At 54.0% G+C, this 19,981-nt stretch overlaps 1 protein-coding gene across 16 annotated transcripts in view; it reads right to left on the bottom strand.

Annotated features, from left to right (window-relative positions):
- Nucleotides 1-203: 203 nt before the first annotated feature.
- The window catches only part of JADE2 (jade family PHD finger 2), a 131,668-nt gene continuing 111,890 nt past the window's right edge, over nucleotides 204-19,981 (bottom strand). For 14 of the 16 annotated variants that reach the window (XM_072957167.1, XM_015246580.3, XM_072957181.1 and 11 more), the window contains 5 exons: nucleotides 19,515-19,631; nucleotides 17,810-18,274; nucleotides 9,017-9,134; nucleotides 6,207-6,335; nucleotides 204-4,909 (listed from right to left, as the gene is read on the bottom strand). In XM_072957167.1, coding sequence (XP_072813268.1) covers nucleotides 4,101-4,909; nucleotides 6,207-6,335; nucleotides 9,017-9,134; nucleotides 17,810-18,274; nucleotides 19,515-19,631 — 1,638 coding nt within the window. In that variant the 3' untranslated portion in view covers nucleotides 204-4,100. The remainder of the gene's footprint in view (nucleotides 4,910-6,206; nucleotides 6,336-9,016; nucleotides 9,135-17,809; nucleotides 18,275-19,514; nucleotides 19,632-19,981) is intronic. The other 2 variants (XM_015246586.3, XM_006212802.4) reach the window with 1 other exon arrangement.

The following is a 19,981-nucleotide window of genomic DNA, read 5'->3' on the forward strand; positions in this document are numbered from 1 at the left end:
TGAACTCCAGGGGATGAAAGCAAGGAGGAACAAACGAAATAGTGCCCAGCCCCAATGTGTACTGAGCACTCACTATGCCCATCACTTTACCACTCCTTAGGAAGCAGCAGCAGGTCCCTTGGGACACCCAGGGAACACTCGCTGTTTCACTGAGCACCCCCTACCCCACCCCACTCAATGCAACGGAGCCTCACGCCAGCCAGCACAGAAAACATTGCTTTATTAATTGCGTTTGCCAACACACGAGGAGTGCAAAGGGCTCCTGAAGACACAGGCCCTGGTGGGGGCTGGGCTCTGGAAACCCCCATGAGTGAGCAGGACAGGATGGGACTGGGAGCTACGCAGCAGCGGCAACACAGAGTCATGCAGGGCACACGGGCATTGGCCACCCCAGGCGGCCATACATTCTATTGCTCGTTGAGGGTAGCGAAAATGGACAATGTACAAAAAGGAGAAATAGGTCTTTGCATTAATGAAAAATACATTTTTCTCTACAAAGGAATCTTTTCTAATACAAGAAAATAAATATTGCAACATAAGCCAAAAATAATTTAAAATTGCTCTTTTCAATATATTTTCAATATTTCTCTTGTATATTAACAAATGGCACATCACTTTCTTTGAAACAAAGACAGAAGGTGTCTCCTCCTGCGACATTCATATCTTCCCCCCAACCCCGAGCTGATGTGGAGCACAGAGTGTTTGTGGATCTGAGGGACATGGTGGCAGGAAATGCCTTAAAGAACAACCAAAGGTCCCAGACTCCAGCCTTGCTCTTTGACCAATGTGGCCAGCTGGGCAGGGGCATAAGGAGTGGCCTCCCCAAGGGCCTTGCTACAGGCATCCAGACCATCCTGCAGAGTTTCAGACATCGGCAGAGGTTGGCCACATCTGGCAGGGAGCAAGGAAATGTCAGGTCCAGCTGTTGCCCATATCTGTTAGAATTGGACAGTTGACTCCCTAGGAATTGCCCCTGCGAGTTCCACAGTGTGCCATACACGACCCACACACATGCACACATACACATGAGACGTGCCCTGGCACACACACACACACACACCCACAGTCCAACACCCATGTTTGGAAACCTGGGTGGCTTCTCCAAGGAACCCGGAACCTTACACTGTAAATGTTCACGCACTGTCACCAAGTCAGAGCTCATTTAATAAAATAGACCCTTCTAACTTTCTTCTTCTTGTTTATTCTAAAATACATTTATGATGCATAAAAATACTTTCCTTGCACATTATCTTCTCTCATGGTGATGAGGGGGAGGAGGTGGTGGGTTGCGGGGATTGGGAGGATGGGGATGACAGCCAGAATGAGTTCCGGAGCAGCTTCTCCCTCCTTGGGGAGGGCCAGGGAGTGTGGGCAGATGTGGTCAAGCCAAAGATCAGCCTCAGCCTTCTGCCTTTCCTGCTTCCCACCGTGACCTCAGAGGCAGCAGAGCCATCTATACTGCGGACGGTAGGATGGGAAAAGAGTGAAGGGGCTGTGTCTAATGGCAGAAAGGCCAGCGGAGAGAAGTGGCATCCTTATCCTCCATGTAGCCTGGTGGACATCCTAAAGGTGGAGAGAGGCCTGCAAGGACAGCTCTAGGGCCTGGCCTGGGAGATCTGCCAGCCAGCCTTACAGCACCTGGGCTCCACGCAGGACATGGGCCCCAGGGACAGTTCAGTCCAAAACAAGAGCCAGTAGAGAAGAGGGTCTGAATCCAGAGGCCAACTTGAGCAGAGGCCCCCTCAAGAGTGCTGGCTGCCCAGCCTGGCTCACCCAGTCCAGACCTCGGCCAGACCCACTACCCTCCCACCCTGGTTCTCTCTCCGCCCTCACCCTCAGGGAGCCCATTCTGCCCCAGGATGGCTGAAGGGTCACAGGGCAAGTCTACTGGACCTGAGCCATTCCTGGCCATGCACCCCCGACCCCACCATGGCACAGTTTGGTTGTTCTTTAAAGCTCGTCCCTTTGCTTCCTGTGAAGTCAGACCAGGCAACCCAGCACAGACAAGGCTGTGACCCAAGGTGACCCGAGGTGACCCGAAGCACGGGGAAGGAAGAAGGTCTGTTCAAAGGCAGTAAACAGGAATGGGGTTGGGATGCTGACGCTGACACTGCACACTGGCCACCACTACCAAGGTGGCAGGCAGGCTAAACTCTGCAGGGTAGCTCATGCCATCCCAACGCCAAGTCCTTGAAGCCCACTCCCAGTCTGCTCCAATTGGACAAATCTGTCCGACCCTTTAAACTTAGTCATTATCTTTGTTTCCTGTTTTGATAAAATTCACATGAAACTGAGTGTCGATGACCATGCCACTGTCGTACCTTTACAGTTTGGAGTTGGGGATGGGTGATCTGGCTGCTCCCTATCCCGCTGATTTGCGCTTTGTGTGTTGTTTGCAGGGAACCCCAGGGTAAGACTCTTGCCACGCTGGTTTCACCGTCAGTATTCTCCCTGCTGTGAGCCTCGGAGTCTACGAGAGCTCACAGCGGGCCCAGCCTAGGATCTGAAATGCAACACCAGGGTCCCAGTTCCAACAGTTCAGCAGCAGAACAACATCCTCATCCAAGAGCTTGGGCGCACCTCCCTGGGTGTGTGCAATGAACATGTTTCTAGACTTGGTTGCTAAACAACTCCATTGAAAAAAAAAAAGTCCAAGTGACAAGTTGTCAGGTCCAGGCTGTGCTGTGTTATGGTCAAAATATTCTTTGGCATCCACAGAATGATTCGACTGATTCACTGGACTTTTGCAAGGTTCTTGTTGGAGAAGTTCTGGCTTTACCAGTGGCAGAAGTGACCCAGGAATAATTCATAAAAGAAAAAAAACATGTTTTCACTGAATTCCTTTTTTTTTGTTTGTTCCCTGAGCTATCACCCTGGGGCCACTCCACTGAAACTTTTCAGAGCTACTACCTGGGACCTAGAGGGTGGGGCAGGGAAGGCAGGAGGGTGATGGTGGGGAGAGGAGGGCATGGCTGGGAAAGGGGGTTAAGGCTCGGAGGGACAGAGGAACCAGGAAGATCCAGCAAGACTTAAAACAGCCCCAGGAGGCCATCACTGACCCGCCCTGGGCCCCGGGATCCCACTGCTTGTTGCAAGGAGGAGTTTCCAAAAAGAAACTAAGGAAGATGCTCATCTCTTAGCAGGACTGGGAAACTTGAAAAGGCAAACGGTCTGGTCTGGTCAGCTGTCTGGGACTGACCAGACCTCGGCCGAGACTGGCCCCGAAGGAAGGAAGGAAGGAAGTTGCAGCTCCAGAGTGATTCTCTGCAGTGAGCAAGCCTGAGCCCCACGCCCCGTCTGGGCACTGGCCCTCCCTCACAGCCCTCCGCCGGCACTGGCGGCTGGCTGTTTGGGAGTCCCCTGAGAAAATGGCACAGCTCAGGAAGGATTCTGGGAAGCCCTTCCCAGAGCCGCTGGGCTGGGCACTAGCAGGGGCAGAGCAGCAAGGGAGTGGAGGGTTGCGGGGTGGGCGGGCAGGCCTCAGATGATGTGGGTTGATCAGGAACAGCTGTGGTTCCCTTGGAACCAGCGGGCCCTCAACGCCCCCTCAGTGCTTTCTCATATAAGCTCGTTGTGCTTGTGACAGTGAGTAGACTCTGGCTGGGTTATCACTTATACTTCCTAGGGGATCAGTGGAGTGCAGCAGGACCCCCCCAAATGGACCCCAGTGGGATTTGAGGGCAAGGTGGGGCAGGCCCTGGGCTGGCCCATCTGCCATGAAATAATGCCCAAACAAGTCTGTGTCACCCGATGGCAGCGGCCTGGAGTCCTGAGCTCTCCTTCACCTTGCCTACATCTAGCCAGGAGCCCAGCAATGCCGCGTGGGCCGGGTGGGGATGCTGCCGCGGCAGGGATGGTGCACAGGACCTGGTGTGGTCCTTGTGGCCGGAGCCGTGGAAGGAATCCTAATGTCCTAGGCCAGCACAGAGGAAAGACAACAGTGTGGAATTTGAAACTCTTTCTATATTAAAAATAAAACCACAACAGAGTGGCAACCTCAAGGGTCTGAGACACTCAGCAGAGATTGGAAATGGCAGTTGTGACTGGGCTGAGGCCTCATGGGGGAACAGGGCAGGGCCCAGGACAGGGGTAAGGGTGACTTAGGAGGCCAGTACCCCCATACGGACCACCTCCTCAGTCCCTGCTTCCCGGGGACCCCGCTGCACCCCGCTGTCCTCAGCCTCCACATCTGAGTCGCTCATCTCCCCATCAGAGAAGTAGCCATCAGTCTCAGTGTCAAAGTGTAGGCTGACCTTTGGCCTCTCGGCCACAGCAGAAGGTGGTCCTGTCCCCGCATCAGGCCTGGCACCTGGAGACCTCCGGGTTCCCTTGCTCTCTCGGGGCGGCCGGAGCCGGCCCGAGGGCTTGGGGCTGGCCGGAGGGCCAGGCACTTGGACATTCGAGTCGGCAGCCACTGGGGCTGCCTCGTCCGGGGTCTCAGGGGCCAGTGGTGGGGGGCTCTCGGGAGCTGCTGGGATGGGACTGTCCCCAGCCGTAGGACTGGACAGCAGGTGAGAAGGCGTTCGCCGTGGTGGCTTCCTCGCAGGTGGTCCCTGACCCCCCTTGCCACTGCCAGCATCCTGGCCCCAGGGCTTCTTGGAGGGTTTGTCTGGAGTCGTCCGTGAACCAGGCCCGTCCTGTGGTGGTTTCTTCTTAGCAGGTAGGCGGGTGCGGCCACGGGCCTTCCTGGCAGGGTCACCAGGTCGCAGGGAGGGGTCCCGCATGAAGCTCAGCAGAGTCTCCTCGTCCTGCAGCAGCTCCTCCGACAGCAGCCCCGGAGCAGGGTCCTCGCGGTGCCCATTGTTTAGTGACCACTCGCTCATGGCCATGTTCTCCGCTGTGATCTGCACCGACTGCGCCAGCCAGCTGTTGAAGAAGGTGCCATCGATGGGGAACGAGGTGGATAGGCCTGGCCGAGGGGAGAAAGGAGGCAGGTAAGATAAGAGCAGGTGTGTGTCCCACCTCTTTCAGAACGTCTTCTCTGACCCTCCCAGCACACCACTGAGCACCTTCCTCCCTCTTTCCCTCTGTGCTAGACCCAGCTGAGTTATCTTGTTTTGTCCATCCCTCTTGCCAACACCACCAAAAAGTAGGATTCATAGCAAATACCCCTCTCCCCAGAAGGACATCCTGCTCCTGGGACTGGCTTCATAATTTGAGGAGCAGAGTACAAAGTGAAAATGTGGCCTCCCTGTTTAAAACTTACGAATTTCAAAGTGGCAACAGCAGAGCAGTAAACCAAGCTGCATAGGTGCACACCATGAAGATGGCCTTGCCTACCACTTGGCATCCTGGGGCATAAGGGATGGAGAAATGGAGGAAAACACACTCAGGCCACCAGGGGGCACTGGGTTTTTTAAATGGGTGTTGCTTCCCAGAGCTTCCAAAGCAGGAAACTTGGAAAAGGGTGTCAGACATGAATAGGACAGTAAGACATAACTGGGTAGAAGGTCTCTTTTGGATGTAGGGCCAGCTCTAGCTGTGGGCCCTCCCTCCGTAACAGAGGTCTTGGGAGAGGGCAGCTGGTGAGACTGGGCTTCCCATCAGATACCAAGCTGTCCTCTTCTGGAGACTGAGGAAAATAAAAGATGACCTGGGGCTTCTGTGCTAGAGGTGAGGTGGGGAAGGGGATTCCACCTCATCCTTGAGAAGTGTTCTAGAGGAAGCATGTGACATCCTAGAAGACAAAGCCCAAGGCTGGGGGGGTCCCTCCAGGGCTGCTGTGCTTAACTTTAACAGGTCAGGAGTAAAGAGGACTGTCTGTGACAGTGAGATGGGCTGGGCCAGGGCCACTCCTTTGGGTCTCTCTAGGTGGCTCTCAGAAGGTTTGCTGGTGCTGAAGGAGGGCCCGTTTGAGGACATTCCAGCAGAGATGGACAGGGACAGAAAATTATGGCAGGGCCTCACCTCCCAGTGTGATGCTGGGTTCCTGGAAGGGCCTTGCAGTCCCTGAGCATCTGGGTCCAGCCTCCAGGTCTACAAAAGGGGAATTCTTGGGATGCCAGAAGGGTCTCAGAGACCCCTGTCTCCTTTACGGCTGGAAGGTGAGAGTGCCTGAGCAATGAAGGGCCTAGCTACTGTTCTTGGACCTCCCACTCTGCAGCAAGGATGCTGGTGGTTCCCACTGGCCTTTCATGGGGAGCTGCAAGTGGAGTGACAGTATGGGCCTGGCCATGTGCACCAGGCTAGTGTGGCCACTCACTCACCAAGCTGCCCCAGGACTGAGTCGGGCCCTGCCTTCACTTTCTCTTTCTTCTCGGGGCTGCCCTTCGGGCCCTCGCGGCCTTTCCTTTTCGAGTCGCTCTTCTTGCCCTTTGCTCTCCTCCCAGACCGCTCTGCGTCAGGGAAACAGAGAGCAGGAGGGAGACAGTTACCGCAAACAGCCCAGCCAGAACCATGATCACTGCATGGCATCCCAGGAGTCCTCCATCACCTCATGCCTCACCTTCTAGGTCACCTCCCCCCGCCTTGGTAGCCCAGGCTCAGAGCCATGCGAGACCTGGGATAACTGGGGCTCTTGTCAGTCAGGAACAGCTGGTATGGGAGAGAGGGGAATTGCCCTCGAGGGGCTTGGCAGGGAACACAGGGCCAATGAGGAGGGTGGAAGACCACCCTGTATGAACAACCTGGACTACAGTGTGATCTATGTGGCCTACAGATCTCAGGACTACAGAGAAGTAGGTGGGAAGGCTGGCTGGAGCTAAGTGGACAGGGCAGGGCCTTGAATTCCAGGCTGAGGAGCTGGACATGAATGTGGACAGGACACTTTCTGTGGAGTCAAGAGGCCTGGGTTCCAGTCCTGACACAGCGGTCAGCCCCCTTGAACAAGTCCCCTGCCTTGGTCTCCCGGTCTGCTTTAGAGATCAGACAGTAGAAGGGAGATTCAGGGTGCACCCTGGCCCTCACAGTCTTTTAGACCATGATCCCACATAGTTTTAGGGAGCCACAGAACACAGCAGAGCAGGGGAGGGACGTGTGGAGGGGGCGGCCCAACTGCCAGGAATCTTCTCCCAGCTTTTCAGACAGCGGCTGGAGGGCTGACTGAGTTTAAGACAAGGCTGAGGAGTATGGCCCCAGCTCTGGGGGTCTTCCCAGTTCTGCTGTTAATTCCCTGTGCAACTTCAGGCCAGACCTCCGTCTCCTCACCTACCACATGGGACCAGTGTCTAGGTACCTCAGAGGGAGGCTTCTCAAGATTTCCACTGCCCTCGCCATGGTCTGAGCTCCTGTCAAGGGCCACAAGACCTCTGACCCTGGCAGCCTCTCAGCCTCACTTCAGACATTTTTCTTCTGCCTTGTTGCAGCTAGCTATGCCAGCTTCCTTCCAGTTTCTTTAACAAGACAAGCTCTGGCCTCCAGGTCTCCAAATATGCAGTCTCCTTGTCCTGTCCTTCACCTGGTTCAGCTCACAGCCAACATCACTGCCACTGGGAAGCCTTCTGCAGCCCTCAGGCCAGGCAAGCCTTGGCAAGATGCCTGCAGCCTATGTTCCATCCCAGGGGTCAAGCGTCACAACACTGAGGGCATCACTTCGGGGAGAGGCAAGCCAATCTTCTCTCCAAATACCCTTCTCTGACCCAAAGGCTGCCTATTACTGCCACCTAGGTCTAGGAACTACAAATATCTCCAGACTCAACGTGGGGATGCGGATCCTCCAGGCTCCTGACCGTGTTTCTGGAATCCTGTACCTGAAGGCACTGCATGCCTTTGCCACTCTCTGTTGCCTTCCTGCCGTGGGAAGTGTGGCCACAGTGAGTACTAGAGTGTCTGAGACATTGTTTCAGCATCACCACCACCAAGAAGCCATCCCTGATATCTCTCTCCCTGAACTGGCACCAACTGTAGTTGGAGACCGCTTTCCTTTGTCCTTCCAGATGGTGAGCTCCATGAGGACAGGAATCCTGTCCATTCAGTCCACAGCAGGATGCCCAGTGCAGAGCCTGGAATCCTGTCTAACCCAATTAGTGCTGGTCAAATGAGCCAACAGATGAGGGAGCCTAGTGTAAGGTCCAGCAGCCAGGAAGCTGCCAGTCTTTGGGGTGCACGGTGAGCTCTGACGACTACATGGCTGTGACTCACCCTGACTCAGCACCTGTACTCAGCAGTGCTGGTTTTTTGGGACAGAGTGGACGGTGATCCCAAAGTACAGCTGAGGCAGCTCAGCTCTGGGGCAGGGGTGAGGCAGTACCAAGTCCTCAGTCATCGCTCCAGTGGAGGCCCAGCAGCTCTCTTCCCTCTACTCCAAGCCCAGCCTGACCCAGAGGCAGCCCCTGGCTTAAAACCTCTCTCCATCCACCTTTTCTGCTGCATGCAATTCAACATTAGAGCAGCGCTGTGCCATTTTTCTGGGCTAAGCACTGCCCTCCTTAACATGTAAGCACTCTGGGAAGGGCCCTGTTGTCTAGCAGATTCACAACTAGTAAGTAAGACCACTGTTAGAGCCTCTTTGACCTTTGATTTCCATATGAGATGGTAAGAGCATAAGAATGAGACAGAGGGAAAAAACTGTTGGTGCAAAGCCTGAGTCCTGTCAGACAGGGTCAGAGAGAACGAACGCATAGGTCCTCTTCCATCTCTGAGACAGCTGCCTTCTTCAGAATCAACATGCAGGCACACAGGGGTTCAGGGAAGCTCACCAACTTGGACCCTTCCTGCCCCGGCTCCAGCACAGAGCCACTGGGACTTCTGTACCTGTTAACGTGTGATTTACTCCTGAACTGGTGCTAGGGCCCCAGCACCACCTGAGAGTCCCAGTGAACCAGAAAGCTCCCCGAATGCAGGCCTGATGCCCACATTCCAACCTCTGGCTCTCTGCCTGCCAACACACACGTAGGACCCTGGGAAGCCCCGACTTGGGCCTATTAACTAGATATAGAGGGTAGGGGTGGGGGCCAGTGGCCCCTGGCTCCACGTTCAGACCCCACCAGGCCCTGAAGATACACATCTTCCCTGGGACGCAGCCCTTCGAGGGTGTGCACACAAGAGGCGGCTGGCAGCGGGCAGGGAAGGCGCCTACCTCGACACAGATCCTGTTCAATAAGCTTCATCTGCAGGTGGAATATCTGCTCCTGGAGTTTGCAGATGGCGTGTTTCGTTCTCTCGCGCCTTGTCACCATGTAGCACAGATTTCTAACCTGAGGAAACATAAGGGAGATTTTTTTTCCACCTTACTCACAGGCAACCACCCCTGATCTCTCAGCTCTGGGAGGGAGGCTGCCACTGTCTAGCCTGCTCAGGACATCTGGGGGTCAATTCCCAGACCCTGAATGCATCTTTAGGCCTGAGCTGCAATTCTCTGATCCAAAACATGGGGCCAAGCACAACCCTGGCCCTGTGGCCCCGAGCTGAGCCAGAGTGGGCGGGGAGGGCATCTGCTGAGCTCAGGCTGGTGATGCCACCTTCCTCTTCTCAGTGTAACCTGGTTGAGTCATGCTATCGCCCCAGGCCCTTCCAACGTGGCTGCTCTCCCCTATGTGTACAGTGCCCCAAGGCTCGTCAGGGCCTTGTCAAGTCACCAAGTCCATCCCTCAGCCTCCTGTTCAAGGCTTCCTTCCAACAAAGAAACTTTTCAGCCACAAGCACCTGGGCAAAAAACACCTATCTTGAGACACAAATGACCATTCCTTGAGTAGAGAGAGTTCCAGAAGATTAGCTCTGAGTGGACAGGTAGTCCCTGATGCAGGGCAGTCCAGCCTGCAGCTGACCCTTGTCCACTTGCTGCATTGGCCCTAATCCAGGCTCACAGCTGCTCTGGTCAAGGCCCCATATGCACTTTGCCAAGCTCGCTCAGAGATAGAACTTGTCAGGAGAAAGGGCATGGCCTCTGACTCCATTTGGCCAGCTAGGAAGAGCATCGTGGGGCCTGGGAGACCAGCTTGCTTGGTCCATGGGACAGAACCCACCCTGCAGCCAGTCGGGAAGCGCTTAAAGGATAGGCCGTGTTGCTCCCAGTCCACCCAGGCCCTCTCCTCAGTGTGCTATCCCTCACTGGCTGTTCCCAGGGTACATCATTCTTCTGGGGCCAAGACCAGGTCTCCTCCTCATCAGGACAGTGTCTTGTTCTGACAATGTCTTCAGCTCAGGTCACAGTGTCCAGCAGCAAGGACAGATGGCCAGAAGCTGCTGAACTGGAATCCTGGGTCTCACCAGGGTCTTTCTACCTGAGGCTAGCCTGTCTCCAACCAGGTTCTGTCTTTAAGGCTGAGTTCAGCCTTCATATCAAGCTGCCTGGGCATGACCTGTGGTTCTAGAGCCCCTGCCTATTGTCGGGACTGCCCCTTCTTTTGGCCTGGGGGTAGCTGTGATCAGACCTCTCTGCTGGCCCGGACCTCCTCCTTTCCTCCTGTCCTTCCTGAGCCTGGTTGTGAAGGAGACCCCGGAAAGCCTGCACCAGTCTAGGTCTGTGCATGGATTCTCAGCAGCACTCTGCACCCCAGCCTAGACCGTGAATGCCGTGGTCAGCACGTCCCCAAGGGGCCCAGCCTGAGAGCCTTTGCTCTGGTACACTGGCCATGTCTGACCTCCTCGCAAATCCTGGCCCCACCCCAGACCTCCCTCCAACCAACTGCCTCCCACCTGGCCCTAAGCTCAGGCTGTGGCTCTGTGAACTCGTGTTGGGCCCTAGACAGCTGCAATGCCATCAGGATCCCTTTTTTCTGAGGATTTGCTGCCCAGCAGGGCAGAGAGATGCTGACCAAGTACTGACAGGACAGGCAGCCCTGACCCTGACTTGGGGGTGGTGAGAAGGCTCCCTGGAGAAAGAGGCAGATAAGCCAGATGGGAGTTGATCACACAGAGGGACACAGGCTGAGAAGAGGGATCCAGAGTAAGGCCAGGCAGGGGACAGACAGAGTGCAGTTAGTGTCAGGCTCCGAGCCTGACTGAGCCAGGCCAGCAGTAGCTGTTGGGGGATAGTGGTGGTGGGGAGACCAGGGGGTGTGCGTACTGAGACCAAGGAGTCATCCTGAAGGACCCAGCCCCTCCTCATCTGCCCCCACAGCTGTCCCATCAGTCCTTCCTGGTGAATGTGACTCCCTCCCATCAGCTCCCTTCACCTCCTGAACACCCCACCATCTTCACCCGGACAACGAGCAACTCTGACCGTCTGCGACCCTAGAGCAATCTTCTTGAAATAGAAATGTAAGTCTTCTTCAAATGTAAATCCTTCTCCTCCTAAAACCTCCAGTGGATTCTGTGCTGGGCTGAATAGTGCCCTCTCCCAAAATTTATGTCCACCTGGAACTTCAGATGTAATCAGTTATGATGAGGTCATACTGGAGATGAGTGAGCCCTAAGTCCAGTGACTAGTGTCCTTACAAAAGGCCCCGTGAACAAATACTGGGAGAACACCATGTGACGACAGACACAGGAGTCTTAGGTCTACAAGTCACAGAATGCCAAGGGTTGCCAGCCACCACCAGAAGCCAGGAGAGCGGTGAGGACCAAGTTCTCCCTCAGAGCCTCTAGAAGGACCTCAGAACTGCCAACACCTTGTTCTCAGAACTGTGAGAAAACACCTTTATGTTGTTTAAAGCTGCTGAGTGTGCAGTGCTTTGCTGCAGGAGCCCTAGGAAACATAGCTTTCTTCCTGCCACGCTTAAAAACCAGAGCCGCAGCCCAAAGCTGTGCCCGATCTGACTTCCCACTGTCACCTTATGGCCTACATCCTACAGTATTCCAGGCTCGAGTTACACGGCTCTCCAGTACCCTTCTTTCTGGGCCCAGCCCACTTCTAACTTGAGGCCTTGATTAAAGCCTTGGCCCCAAATGCTCTTTACCCATCTCTTCCCAAGACTGGACCTTATCCTGGTATCATGGCTCAAATGTCACCTCCAGAAGGCTTCTCTGTCCACCACGTCTAAGCAGCCCATAATTCTTCTCCTCACACCCGGGTCTCTTTCGTTTCTAGAGTCACGTGGCCTAGTGTGCATGGGGATAGTGGGGATGAAGAGAGGTGGATGGATTCATGGCTACTCTGCAGGCCTAAAAACAAACCAGTCAATACATCCAACCTAGAAACAGATCAGTCAAGGTTTAGCTTTTTAAAAATTTCCCAAGTATGCCTTCCTGGAGGTTATTCTACCCTTAAACCTAACCTCTGAAGATGAGGTAGGGCTCAGAGTCATAGAGTTTTTTCCCCTAAAAGACCAAGAGTCAGACAATTACTTCCTATTAAAATACAGATGTAATTTCTTTCTTTTTTCCTCTTTTTTTCTTTGATCAGAAACACTAGAGCAAGGTTTCTCAAGGCTTGCCCAAATGAATTACTGGCCAAGATTACCCCAAGATCCCTGGGGTGGTTGATGGAAAATAGATTCCCAGATTTGGGGGAATATCAAACTTTCTGGGGTGGGGCCCTCAAATATACATCTTCTATAGCACCATGGAATCTGAGAACTACTGCCCTAGGCCAGAGGCCTGCAAAGTGAGCTCCATTGGCTACTGAGATCGATAGGTTATCACAGTATAGAAAGAACATATTAGAAAGTCTAGGTTTTTTGGGGGGGGTGGATCCAATTAGAAATTCTGATTACATTTGTTTTTATAATATACCATGGTAGATATGAATGAGATATTAAAAACACAATATACTGGAGATAAATGTTCAATTTTTTTCCCTAATAAGGGTACATACACTACATAATCAGTAATATCTGGAGATTCCTGCTATAGAAGATTCTGTGAGAATCCTAACAATGCCAACATTCTTTGGTTGGTAGTTTGGCCACATTGTGACCCCTTATTCCCACTTCACCCTGGAATTATCAACTACTTCTCTAATTTCTCCCTAAACTCTTGTTAACATAGCTACATGTTATTGAGTATTATAAAATTCCTCTTCCGTGGTTTTCGGTGAAAAGTATTGACACCACCTTAGAAGCTTACCAGGCTATCAGACTCCTTACATTGTTTTTTCTGATTATAAAGATAAAATGTTCTCTTTAAAAAAAAAATCAAAGACTACAAAAATGAATCAAGTGGAAAAGTCCTCCAAATCTAGGGCAAGGATCAGTAATAAAAGCAGGTTTTACATTTTGATGAAGTTGTTTTGATATTAGCAAGTTTTGTAAAAGAGAACCTGGATGTGGGCTGAGGAGGGAAGAGAGGCAGTTATTCCAGCCAGTTATCTTGAGCTAGAATGGACCAGCATAGGGGGCATTCACGGAGACTGGGGAGGATGTGGGAGGAGCACCTGTGGGCATGCTGGGCAGAGATGCTGGACTCAGGAGGGAGCTGTGGGCTGGAGCCAGCCTCCTGATGGGGAGCAAAGCTGTGGAGCAGACACACAATGACAGGTCAGGCCTAGTGTGCTGAACGATCACTGGGACCGAGGAGGACACAGAGAGGGAGCAGAAGAACTGGGTTATCAGAGCGGAATCTGGTCAGAACGTCCACAGGAAAAGTACTTCAAGACCAAAGGCATGTTTGATTGTGGCAACCACTGCTGAGAAGGCTAGGGGATGAAGATGGACAAGTGGCCGCTGGACACAGAGAGATGGAGGCTGTTGGTGGCCTTGGTGGAAGGTTCTGGAATATCGTGGTGGCAGAAGCCTGGCCAGAGTGGGAAGCAAGGAAGTAAGAACAGTAAGGGACAACAGAAGGAGAGATGGGGACAAGAGTGGAGAAACTAGACGGACATGTGGAAGGAGGATTTGCTTCTGAAGATGGAAGAAGGTAAAACGGATTCAAACGCTGGAATCCTGGAGATGAGGGAGGATTAAGATAGAGACTCCTGTGTTGTGGGGTGTGGGAGAGAGATCCCTGGGAGGGGAGGGGAGAACATGGGAGGAAGGGGCAGAGAATGCATACAGAGGGTTCTACTGAGCAAGGAGTTGGAGGGTTCTGGTCTGAGGAATAGGAGGCAAGACTGTCTGCTAGCAAAGGGAGAGCCCTGAGGGAGGTGGGTAGGGGTGGAGGCAGGTGGTGGGTTGGGGGGCCCAGAATGGTCCCACCAAGGTTGGCTGGCAGGCATCTTGGGGGGATCACCTGCTCACTGCTATAGGATTGCTCTTGGTGGACAGAGTGGCTCCTCCTGGATGAGGCTGTGCCCAGGGTGTGGCCTTTGCACAGGTGCAAGGGATGGGCAGTGAGCTAATGCCAAACAGGGAGGGAGTGAAGAAAACAGGACCATGAAGGAGTAACTGAGCGGGGAGAGCAGGAGGCTTTAGTTAAGAAGGGGGATTAGAATATGAAAATGAATATATGAATGTGTATGTATGACTGAAACATTTTGCTGTATACCAGAAATCAATATAATGTTGTAAACTGACTATACTTGAATTTTAAAAAATGTGGGAAAAAAACCCCCAAAACAGAGGGGAATTTGAGGATTCAAGGTGACGACCAAGAGCAGTTCGAGGTGGCAATGGGGTTTGAGTTGGGTGGAGGCACTAACAGGTTGGAAAAGTCCCAGAGTTGGGAGACATGGGACTGAGGAGCTAGAGTTCTGGAGGCCAAGGCTGCCCAGGACGAGAAAGGATTTGCAGGCAGGTCAAGGAGACCACAATCCACACACTGAGGCAGAGTAAACGGGGTGTGACCAACTGACAAGGAAGCAGGTGGCAAGCGTGAGGGAGGGCAGGATCTTCCTCTCCCCGGGAGAGCTATGGGAAATGAGGCCACGGGGAATTCTACACATCTGCCCTCTGGGGAGTGTGTGTGAGAGCTGCCCCTGCCCTCTTGGCTCCTCGCAGGCCAGGTCAAGCCTTCAATAAACTCCTGGTAACCAGACCCAGAGCCAGAGGCAGTGAGGCTCCGTGTAGCCCAAACTGCCAACACGGTTGCTAGGGGACACCAGCCAGCGTTTGTTGGGCTGATCGCTGGATCATCAGTGCTGCAATTTTTTTGTCAGCTGTGAATAACTCCGGGAGGCTGCAGTGGTCATGCCTTCCCATGCCATCTGCCAGGGCTGAGGCCTATGGCTGAAATTTTAGGAAAGCACATCTTCTAGGCTGACCATAAAATGGGATTTCATGCTGGTGGCGGCAGCACGGCTCCAGCTCCTGCTTCTCTCAGCAAAATCCATGCCTAGCCTTGGGAAGCAAATCGGGGAGGATGCTGTGATTCCTGGACCCGAACAATGGGCTTGCCCTTTCGGTCTTCCCTGGAGCCTGCCCTCTAAGCAGCCCACCCTTCTAAGAGCCAGAGCAGCTTATTATCATCACTAGCAATGGAGGACAGTGTGCTAAGCTCCGTCCCCAATTTTTCCTGTGACTGAAGGTTACCTAGAGTCTTATTCCCATTTTATAGACAAGGAAACTGAAACTCAGAAGGTACAGAGCTGGGAAGTGCTGGGGCTCGATGCAGACTTAGGCTACCCACCGCCTCAGTCTCAACCCCTACCCTGCATCCCCAGTGGATCCAGCCCAAGCTGGCCTGGTGCCCAGTGACAGGCTGGACACTCTCAGCCGTTGGCACTAGGCCATGGTCAGAGACCAGGGCTGCTAGCCAGGCCGCCAAGTGTCATGGGCCTTTGCCGAAAGCCTCCCCCATGGCATAGTTCTAGGCTGTGTTCACTCACTCAAGCCACCAACGCATGGCCATGAAAGGCCCGAGGCTGGACCTGGAGGGGGTCAATTGGGCATATAGCTGTCTCTGACTTCCTCTCCTCAGCCTGCCAGGGCTGTGCACTCAGCTGGTGCCACGCCAGCCCAGCGTGGAGGCTGCGGGACAAGCAGCATTTTGACAGGAACCTCCTGAGCCCTAAGGACCTGCAAAGACTTCAAGGCTGGCCCTGCCTCCTCTTCCTGGGAGAAGAGTGGGCCAACTCACACCTGACTTTGGAGAGCTCTGTTCCCCAACCAGAGGGGTCTGTGCAAAAGCTCTGGTTGCCCAGGAACCCCAGAGCTGCCTCAGCAGGTTTACTGGCATCCCAGCCCTTGACAGTCTCTGCCCTTGACACCACCTGTACCAGCTGACAATGGGGTTGAAAGGGTGGGGGACTGATATGGCCCGGAAATGTACAGAATAAGCCAACAACTCTCTGACAAACCCTTCCCCACATTTAGGCCCCAATTCAACTCAACCCTAGAAAGCACACATTCCTCTAAGGTTTTCTTCATCTCTCTGAGCCCTAGCTTCCCCATATGCTCTTTAGGGATGGAAGTATCTACCTCTCATCTTTTTTTCCAGGAGGATGGTTAAACAGGTGAGTCCATCCTCTGACCTACCCACACAGCCTAGCCAGGGCGAGACGTGTGGGCTGACCAGCACAGACCAGGGAGGTGGGATGTGATGAGTCTTTTGGAAACAAAAGGAATGTAAATGCAGGCTGTCTGTTCTGGAGACCCTAAGGGTAAAGACTTGGGGGTGACCTGAGGACAACTGTGGAAGCAACTTTGGTCTCAGGAGGGTTTGTACTTGACAGCCCTGCCACATAAGACAGGAGGCTGGGCTGCCCAGGAAGTGGGAACTGCAATCTGGGTAGCCTTGCTCTCTGTCCTGGCTGGAGTCATGGACATCAGGGCAGATGAGTGGGGTGAAGAGGAGTGGAGAAGCTGGGTTCACGTTCAGAGCCTCCACCTCATGCCTCCCCTGCTCCCCTCTCTATAACATCTGCTGAGTTGCTTTAACCATTCTATAGACTTGCCAACTGAGAGACATCTAAGTGAAACAGCCCTCTCAAGTCACACAAAGTCCCCTCAATGCTTCCACCCAGGACTGTTTCCTAGCATGGCCTGGGGGGAGGATGGGCATGTGTGTCTGTGTCCACGGAGGACACCCTGACATGACCTCCCATACTCTGGAAACCTAGAACTGAATGTCCCAGAGAGGAGAGGCCTGAATAGCACCTGGGGTTCACAGGACTGTCTCAAGGATCTAGAACACCCTGCTTCACCGTTGGGTTGCCCCCAACTTGAGGGAGGCCCGGGAGGGGGGCCAGAAAAGCCAAGTTTGAGGGCTATTCTACAAAAGGCAGGACCCACTCACCATTCTGGGAGGAGCAGGAGGGATTAGAGGCTTTGAGGGGCCTCTATGCTCTAGGAAGGTCCTCAACCTCCACAGCCCAGCCCCAAACCATGGAGTGTGCACACCTTCCTCATCTCGCTAAGCCCCCACAGCTATGGCCCAGCACCAAGGCAAGATCACCTGCCTCCCTGTACACAGCTGAGGGGTTTTGGCCAACCCACTCACTCCATCCAGGCCCTGTGATTCCACCTCCTGGATGAGGGTTTAGAAGTGGCAGCCACAGCAGGACAGTCCCTGCTTAAAATGCTTCTGCAGCTTCCAGACACACTTTGGTCCACCCATCCAACCCCATCCTTCTTCCCACACAAGCAGCTGCTGGTCTCCAGGCCACCCTCACATCCTTGTGCCTCTGTTCACAATGTTCCCTCTATACAGCCCTCCTCCACCCCTCGGGAACTGTGTTCACAACTCTCCTCCCTGCTTTGGCCCAGCACATGCTTGTTGGGCTGATTCAACTAGCTTGTGATTCCCACTTCCTCCCCTGCCTCCGATTCTAAGTAAAGTTCATGTGCTGGGACCAGGCAGGGCCCGCAGAGACCACTAGCAGTTAGAAGCCTGGGTCCCTGTCCTGGCTCTGCTGTCTCCCATCCCCACAGGCCCTCACCCTTCACCAGGTCTGCAAAAGGGTTGGGACAAGAGCACTCAAGAGACCTGAGAGCTGGAACCTCCCTTGTTCTGCAAAGAATCAATGACCCGAGACCCGGAGGCCCTCAGTGCCCTGGCTGGTGCTCAGTTCGAATCCTGGTGCACCAGGGCTGCTCTAGGGCAGTGAATCAGGGGTGGAAAGGCCTCCTGGGATGCCCACCTGGCAGGCAGCTGGGCGGGTGGCAGGGGCACTCACCCTCTCCAGGTCCTGTCGCAGGTGTGTGAAGAGCTTCAGGCGGCGGTAGAGGACGTCCTGCTCCTGCTGGGCCAGGTTGTCCACCTCGTCAGTCTTGGGCGTTAGAAGCGGCTGGTTGGCATTGGCTTTCCTCTTCAGCTTCCAGTACTGGTAGATGAAGTCGACCAGCGCCTCAGCCAGGTCCAGGCGCTCAGCCACCTCGGCTGGCTCCACCAGCTCGTAGAAGTCTTCCTCCAGCTGCTGCAGCCGCTGCTTGCGTAGGGTCACCTTCTCCATGTCCTCGCTGGCTGGGCTGGTCTCCGCAGGCTCAGAAGTGGTTTCACCCCGTGGGCACCCATCACTGTGCTCCTGGCAGAACGACTTGAACTTGACCTCGTCATTGTCTGCTAATATAGTCCGCATTTCCAGGCTGTGGTCAAAGGCGCATGTGACATGGAATGCTGTGACGCAGGAAGGCATGGAACACTGGAGGGAGAGCAAGGGCAGTGTCAGGTAGGAAGGGAGCCCTGGTGGGAGGGAAGAAGGAAGGGGGGCTCCATCTCCCAGGGTTACACTGAGAATGCAGAACGCCGGTGAGACCCTAGACAAAATGGCATGGCCTCCCAACATCCTGCAGAGTGTGGAGAGAGCTAGAGCAGGTGGGAAGGGGGCGCTCTCAGGGAGCTGGAAAGGAAATGGGGTTCAGCACCACATCCCGTGGGGAAGTCAACAGATGACTGAACAACCTCTCTGGGGACAAGCTGCATTTCTGTGTGGGCGAGTGACTTTGGAATCAGAGGCATCAAAAGAAAAAGGCTGTTGATGGGTCCCTGCCTCCTGTACTCCTGCAACGTTATCCAAGATGGGGGGTTATGCCTCTTCTTTGTTCTCCAGGAAGAGGGGCTGGAGTTAGGTCCCTTCCTTCTTTTCTTGTCCAGGCACCATGGACCAACTCAGGGCCTAAGTTGCCTGGAATGATGGCTGTGCGCAGCTGACAACTGTTTCAAGCAATAACCCACCCAAATATTAGTGACCATTTATGCTGCACTCAAAAGCAATCTTACAAATGGGTGGAGGCAAATCTAGTGTTTGCAATGACAACTGTTCCTGGAGAGAAAGGATGACCCTCCCACCTCCCAGCCTATAGACCAGTAGCCTCAGGATCACATGGGAATTTGCTAGAAATATGCAAATTCTTATCCCCACTCCAGATCTACTCAATCAGGACCTCTGGGGGTAGACTCAGCAAACTGTGTTTTACCAAGTCCTCTGGGTGATGCTGATACCCAGGGAACTGCTGTTATCAACAGACTAACACAGCCCAGCCCTGTGCAGGGAGAGCCCGATAGCTTAGCTGGAGGCAAAGTTGATTCCTACCCCTCCACATGTCAAGTTTGATGTCAGAAGTGAGGTCAATGTATTTATTAAGCCCAAAGACACTCTTAGGGAGTGCCAGAGTCCTCAGCACTGCAACAGGGTGGTGAGCCTGGCTCCTGAAGCCCGTACCCTGTGCCTAGAAGAACTCGGAATGGAGGAATGCCGGTCGGATAGGGTTCTGACTCTGGTCCCAGTCCCAGGCCCGTAAGTGGTTCTATCCATAGCACCATGGGAGCATGTGGAGGGTGGTGGCAGTAGCCTGCTTTATAGGGTGTCCCAGGCGTGCCCCTCTGTGTAGCTGGCTCTTGCATGGGCTCCCAGGCAGTGGTGGGGTGAAGGGGCTGTGTACCTGGATGCAGGTGCCTGTGCACTCCTTGCAGAGGCTGCAGGACAGAGCCCAGCGGCTGGCTGGGATATGCGAGATCTTGGTGATGGGCTCCATCTTCTCGGGGCACCCGATGCTGACCTGGGCAGGATACAGGGAGCTGCATCAGGCCTCTCATCCCCAGCCTGCCTCCAAGGATCTGCCAAATTGGGGGCTGTCTGCGGAAACCAGGCAGTGGGCACACAGGGCATTGGGAGAGTACCAAGTCCTTCCTGACTTCTCAAGTTGACCACTGAGTGCGTGTTTGTGTGAGCTCACCAGTGGCAAGGCTTAAATTGTGACTGGGAAGTGCACATTAGTGCATGTAACTGACTGGAGGGTGTGCCTGTGACCCTGTGGGACTCAAGACAAAGATGCTTCCACATGCATGCGTAAATGAGTCCTCCCTCTTCTGGCCTTTGTTAGCAGCATCTTCAGAGTTCTTACTGTAA

Source organism: Vicugna pacos, chromosome 3 (genome assembly GCF_048564905.1).
Source record: "Vicugna pacos chromosome 3, VicPac4, whole genome shotgun sequence".
In the NCBI taxonomy this organism is placed as follows: Eukaryota; Metazoa; Chordata; class Mammalia; order Artiodactyla; family Camelidae; genus Vicugna; species Vicugna pacos.